This window comes from Saccopteryx bilineata, chromosome 11 (genome assembly GCF_036850765.1).
Source record: "Saccopteryx bilineata isolate mSacBil1 chromosome 11, mSacBil1_pri_phased_curated, whole genome shotgun sequence".
Classification (NCBI taxonomy): domain Eukaryota; kingdom Metazoa; phylum Chordata; class Mammalia; order Chiroptera; family Emballonuridae; genus Saccopteryx; species Saccopteryx bilineata.
The window spans coordinates 70,432,482-70,439,062 of NC_089500.1; the positions used below are offsets into that span (position 1 = coordinate 70,432,482).

Sequence of the window (6,581 nt, forward strand, 5' to 3'; positions counted from 1 at the left end):
GTAGCTGCCTCCCTGTGTTGAAATCAATGCCCCCCCCCTGCCCCTCCCCTCACTCCGTGTCCCTCCCCCAGCTGGGCAGAGGCCGGCCCATCCTCCTCAAGGTCACAGACCTGCTTTCAGGTGCTGAGCCTTGGAGCAGAGCTCTTTAAGGTAACTCCTTAATTAGTTCTTAAAGTGCATTAGATAGAACCCCACCATTTGCCTTTTTTAAATCATTTTTTATTAATTGATTCTAGAGATATAAAGAAAGGAAGAGAGGGAGGGGGCAGGGGGAGGATTCCTTTCTTGTTCCACATAGTTGTGTATTCATTGTTGCTTCCCGTATGTGCCCTGACCAGGAATCTAACCCACAACCTTAGCAGTTTGGGACGATGCTCTAACCACTGACTGACCGGCAAAACAATTTGTCTTTTAGGGAGGCAATGGGAATGGGGTTTCCCTGGTTATTGATAGAGTGTGCACAGCAGGACCTTAGATGCCCTGTGGTTCTGGCCTAGGGGGCAGGCCACTGTCTGGAGGACAGCGGTACCCTGGCTCCTCACATCTGATGAGGTCACTGACCACTCCCCTCTGGGCAGGGTTGACCGCGGGCCTCTGCAGGATGACATGCACAGGCTTCACAGACGAGCCCAAGGTGCAGGCCAGGACCTGGAACTGGAGGCCTGCTCCTGGGCCTGTACTGGGAGGCTGGTTCAGGAGGAACATGCAGGGAGGAGGGAGGCGTGGCCTAGAGGGCCACGCCCCCGGTGATGCACAGGTGTGTGCCTGAGGGTGGAATCCCAGTGGGCAGTGTGGGGAGTGGCCACAGGGACAGCTAGGGGGCAATAGAGAGCTGGGCCATGTGACTAATAAAATAGAGACCATCTTAGGCTGTGTCTGCAAGAATCATGGGGGGCAGGGGGGTCCTGAGATCATTCAGCCTTTGAAGAGTTGACTTTCTTTATCTTCGAGCAGCGGTACCGGCCATCCGAGCCCTTGGAGCACTGCAGGTAGGGCAGGCAGGGACAGGTGTGGTGCCGGCGTTTTCCGGAGAAGGGAAACTGGGGAGAGAGGAAGAGAAGGATGACAACTTCCTCCAAGGCACACAGGCCTCCGGGCTGGAGCTTCTGACCAGCTGACCCTGGATAGGGCCTCATGACCCCCAGCTGAGCACAATAACACCTATTATCGAGGAGGAAGCTGATGCACAGAGTGGCTAAGCAATGTGCCAATGTCACACAGCTAATTGGTAGAGGAGCCAGGATTTGAACACTGGCTCCTGAGACTACGGGACCTGCCACAGCACAATGCTGTCCACCTCCAACCCTAAGGAACTGCACAAGCCCCAACACTGCTGACCCCTCGCTGCCTGGACACGTGCACACACACACTCACCTACACGTCCCTTCAGTGACTACCACTCATAATTCATCCCTATGTGCAGACACGGGTGGGTGCTGGGCAGCAGCAGGGCAGCACAGACACCCTCTCTGCCTGTGACTCACCCAGAGGATTGCTGAGCCTCTGAGGCTCTTCAGGGGGAAGAGCAGGAGCGATTAAGACCATAGTTAGTGTCACACTGCCTGGGTTCAAATCCCACGCTTGTCACTTACGAGCTATGTGACAACTGGCAAGTTATTTAACCACTCTCTGCCTCAACTTTATTATCTGTAAAATGGGTTAATAACAAAGCCTACCACATATGGTTGTAAAGAGGCTCAAACTTGCAAATAGCACTCAGTAGGAAGAGTGGTTCCTGCTCTATCTCATTGGCTGTGTGTCCCAAGCAAACCTGTGCCGTACCTTGCGGCTGGCGGGATGACACTCGTCTCCTCTCCCCCCGAGTGGGGTGCACACCCGCACACCTCGAGCCAACAAGCTGATGGCACAGCAGGTGCCCAAACCACATTGGATGTCCCTTTCACATTCCTGGAAGGGGACAGAGGTGAGAAAGGAGTCATTAGAGCCCATTAGTGCCTCCTGAGAGAAACCAAAAGTGAAAAGTACATCCAAAATAGCTCGGTGGGTTGGAGCGTCATCCTGGAGCACAGAGGTTGCAGGTTTGATTCCCCGGTCAGGGCACATACAGGAGCAGGTCGACGTACCTGTCTCTCTCTCTCTCTCTCTCTCTCTCTCTCAAACAATAACAAAGCAGCAACCACTGGGGGCCGCTGAGTGGTCCCCCACCCCAGCCTCACAGGACACCTGAGGTCCTGCGTTGTTGCCTCTGATCCCCTCACAGCAGGAGGCTCAGGGCTCAGTGGAGCATCGAACGTGGACCTGAGGGACCTCCCGAGCTCCGTTGTGGCCCCTCAACAGGGAGGCAGGTCGCCCCTCTAACAAGTCGAGAGCTTAGGAGACAGACAGCCTTTAAGGCACCTGTTGAAGCCCATGGGACTGAATTAATTCAACATCCTGGAAGAGAGGGGCCCCATGGCGCAAGTTCCCAGGGGTCAGCGCTGCGTTTCCCTGGACCCAGCAGTACCGGGGTTGGGGCCTCCCTCCCCCTGCTCACCCTCCCCCACCCCACCAGGAGCCCAGCCTCACCTGAGGCTCCGGTGCCCAGTGAACAGCTGTCTCCTCACCAGATAGGAGTGGACCCCTCAGGCGGGGCTCCCAGACGGGGTCTGAGGGGCCCTGCCTGGTTTCTGGAAGGTGCTATTTGTAAAGAAGGCCACAGGAGCCCGCTTTAAACAGAACCTCGGGCTGGGGGAAACAGCGCCCTGGACGGCCGCAGACCGGTGGGCCACGGTGGGGGCGCTCCCTAACTTTCTGCTTCCAGAGACACTCGCAGCTTCTCAGGCTGCGGTTCCGGTTCCCTGTTGGGTCTTGGTTTGCTCTTCTCCTCCAACAAGAGGCCACGGAGCGCCCTCTGCTGCCTGCATGGGGGTGTGAACTCGACCCTCCACACTGCTCAGCCCAGGAGGGAAGTGGAGGATGCCCTGCTGCTTGTCACCCAGAGGAGCTGCAGGTGCCACCACCCGTCCATGCTGGGCTCCACCCGGTGAGGGCACGTCTCACACACCAGCCGGCCCCCGAAAGCTCCAGGTCAGGGCCAAGTGGACCCCACCTGACTCTCTTCCCACGGAGGAGGCGTTGCTGTCCTGCGCTGGGAGGCAGGACCACCCAGGCCTGAATTAGGGGCAGTGACAGTCTGGGGAGCAGAGGAGTGTGGGGACGGTAGAACCCGGTCCCTGACTGAGAGTCAGACAGGGACAGAGGCACATGGAGTGTGGACGGAGCCGGAGGTGCCGACCTGCCCTCCGCGCCCGGGTCTCCCTCCCACAGCACATCACGTCACCACTGGAGGGCATGTCCTCTCCCCCAGGTTTCTCTCTCTCTGTGCTTTTCAAAGCGTCACCCTGAGGAAAGACAGTCCCACCTCTCTCACACCTGCCTCCTGCCCCCACTCTGGGCCAGAGCTCAGAGCTCACAGGGTCCGTAACTGGGGACCTGCTGTGTCCACCTGTCGGTGGGGTGCCCATGACTTCTCTCCTGTGACCCGCCCTCCCCAATCTCCACAGCACTGAGAGCACAGCCTCTGGGTCTGCATTCCTTAGGTAGGATGCTGCCCACACCATTTTGTTGTTCTCTGGGTCTCAAAAGCCTTTTTCTTTCTGTTCTCTGAAACTCAGTGTTTGTCCTTTAAAAAGAAAGAGAAGATGGGCGCTGTCCTTCCTGTGAACAAGAAAACTGAGTCGATTTCAGCAATCATTTGTATTTCTCCGCATTTTCATTCTCTAGGGCCTTGGATGGCAAACTGCGGCTCGTGAACCCCATGCGGCTCTTCCGCCCCTTGAGTGTGGGTCTTCCACAAAATACCATGTGCGGGCACTACCTCGATAAGGGATGTACCTACCTATATAGTTTAAGGTTAAAAAATTTGGCTGTCAAAAGAAATTTCAATTGTTGTACTGTTGATATTTGGCTCTGTTGACTGGGTTTCCCGACCATTGCTCTAGGGGGAAAGTTGGAGGAGCGAAGATAAGAGTGAATTTCCCTTTGCTTTTCCTCGCTGCTTTTATCTGGGTAGCTCCCAGGTGAACCATTCCTTCCTGTTGAAAGAGGAATGGTCCCACCCCCGGAACACAGTGTGTGCCCCAAACCTCTGAGAGAGACCCACGGCCTGAGTACTCAGTTGCTCACGTGTGCAGAGCCCGGCTGCACAAACCTCGCCGTGAGACATTTCTCCCGGTTACCCCACGCTTCCTTCTGGGTGTCGCTTGGACAATTGCTGGAGCCACCCCTGTTCCTATCAGAACCGGGCACAGAGTGAAATCATTGCCGGCAGTGAGGACAAGGGAGCTTCAGGACAGCCTTTGTTAAGAGTAGAGAAGCCAGAGGCTGACAGCCCCCGATAGACGCTGATAAGCTCCTGCCTTTAATGAAGCCAACATGCCGCATAAATGAAACTTGCCACACACACCAGACCGTAGAGGAAAGCCCAAACTTACACAGAAGGTATATTGGAAGATGCTGATCCACTTTATAAAGGTTTATTACACCAAATAAGAACCTTCATTTCACCAAAGGTCCGAACTTTAAAATTGCTCAGTGTTCTCCTCACGCGTTGAAAACAGGACTTGGTGTGCATACACACAGCTTCTCCAAAGCAGAGCCGTTTAGTAGAGCGAGGTCCAACTCATGAAAAACCATGTCAAACACTCGGAAGTGCCACTGGATGGCTAACCTCTCTGCCCTTTGGTTTGCACACACACACACACACACACACACACCCCGCCCGGGTGCCTGGCTCCCTCCCATTCAGACCCTGACACCCTCCTGAAACCCAGGGAAACCTTAGCCGACTTACCCCGGGGACTGTAGCACAGTCAGACACGGTCACCAGGAGGAGCAAGACTATGATTTGCGTGACAGCTCTCATGGTCACTTGGAGTGCAGACAAAACCAGGTCCGCTCAGCTGCCTCTGGCTTCCTGCAGCTCAGTCTCCTGCAGCCAGCGAGGAAGACCCGGCTCTGGGGTCCCCTCCCTCTTCCCAGATTTATATCGTCCGGTCTCGAATGCCTGTGGACACTGTGTCCTGTCTTCCCTTCCCCATCACCAGTGTTACGCGGATGATCTCAGACAAGAGAACGAGACCTGAATCCCTAATGACGTCAAATCACCGTCAAAACTGATAAAGAGAAACACGTTGGGGGCTTTCACGTTTGCTCTCTGTCTCCCAACTGCATGACCCAGGAAGTCACATGCATCGCTCCCCCGCTGTCCTCTCTGCCTCTGGGCATCCCTGTCTGCTTGGGGCAGGGAAGGACTTCGGTAAATGTTATAAAGTCCCATACCCCAGATTCTGAAAGGCACTGTACCTCACTTCATCGAGTCCACGTAGAGACACAAGTCCAGATAAATTTTGAAGAGTTTTATTGAAAGAGATTTGTTATATATGCCGGCCGCATATGGCTGACAGGGGGCGTCTGCAGGCCCAAATCCTGCGCCTGATTATATTTCAGGGGCTGGTTATATACCCTTTGATTATACACAGATTGGGGGGCATGACAGCATGACATAATCGTTAACAAGATTAACATTTGACAAGATTTAGGTTACATTAACAAGATTAACATTTGTCTAGGGGATTTACTAAAAAAAAAAACATGAAAACTTTCAAGGTAATACAATCAGAGTCATTTACAAATCCCTTTAGTATCTACCTCTCCTCCTTTGCCTAGAGCAGGAGTCCCCAAACTTTTTACCCGGGGGGGCCAGTTCACTGTCCCTCAGACTGTTGGAGGGCCGGACTATAAAAAAAAAAACTATGAACAAATCCCTGTGCACACTGCACATATCTTATTTTAAAGTAAAAAAAAAAAGGGAACAAATACAATATTTAAAATAAAGAACAAGTACATTTAAATCAACAAACTGACCAGTATTTCAATGGGAACTATGGGCCTGCTTTTGGCGAATGAGATGGTCAATGTGCTTCTCTCACTGACCACCAATGAAAGAGGTGCCCCTTCCGGAAGTGCGGTGGGGGCCAGATAAATGGCCTCAGGGGGCCGCATGAGGCCCGCAAGCCATAATTTGGGGTCCCCTGGCCTAGAGGTACATGTTAATCTCAGGATTCCAGGAAGGGAGTTCTTCAGATAACCGTAATCCTTTCAGAGAACTTAAAACCAAATGACCCTAGTCATCCTTTGTAAGTCATTAGACTTCTACATTCCTTTTCCTGCATGTTTAAAGAAAGAAGAGGAAAGCCTGACCTTTTCTCTTGGAATATTAATATTAATTTGCAGCTTTTTGGTACCTTACAACAAATGAATTAAGACATTTACAACCTCGCCATTCATCCTTGCCCGCAAAGCCACGCAGCACACAGGACCGTCGGCTCCCTCGCACTAAACAGGAACGGTCTGAGAAGCGATAGTCAACCGAGAAGAAAGCTGACGGCCAAGAGGACCCAGTGGGGAGAAGTGTGTCCCTGGTTCTCTAGAGAGTTCGAATGCCAAACGGGGAGACATGAGACAGGGAGAAAACAGGGCCAGGCTGTGGGATGAGTGTTCTGAGAGGCACACATTGGGAACTGCTCTCTAAGGGTCTGAGGGGAACACCAAGTGCACTTGGTACAGAAACCCTGCCGACA

The 6,581-nt window shown here is 53.3% G+C and overlaps 1 protein-coding gene across 1 annotated transcript; it reads right to left on the bottom strand.

Moving 5' to 3' along the window:
- Nucleotides 1-204: 204 nt before the first annotated feature.
- Nucleotides 205-4,959, bottom strand: LOC136315256 (prokineticin-1-like). The gene is made up of 3 exons (XM_066246703.1): nt 4,793-4,959; nt 1,783-1,908; nt 205-1,040 (listed from the first exon to the last, which is right to left on the bottom strand). Exons 1-3 carry the CDS (start codon nt 4,862-4,864, stop codon nt 912-914), a joined length of 327 nt encoding a protein of 108 aa, XP_066102800.1. The 5' UTR covers nt 4,865-4,959; the 3' UTR covers nt 205-911.
- Between the last annotated feature and the right edge of the window lie 1,622 nt (nt 4,960-6,581).

Excerpts from the sequence above, each read along its gene's own strand:
- LOC136315256 (XM_066246703.1), bottom strand. The coding sequence starts at position 4,864 with ATGAGAGCTGTCACGCAAATCATAGTCTTGCTCCTCCTGGTGACCGTG. Across the intron at positions 1,909-4,792 it reads ACTGTGCTACAGTCCCCGGG|GAATGTGAAAGGGACATCCA; the intron begins GTAAGTCGGCTA and ends GTCCCCTTCCAG. Across the intron at positions 1,041-1,782 it reads GTCATCCCGCCAGCCGCAAG|TTTCCCTTCTCCGGAAAACG; the intron begins GTACGGCACAGG and ends CTCTCTCCCCAG.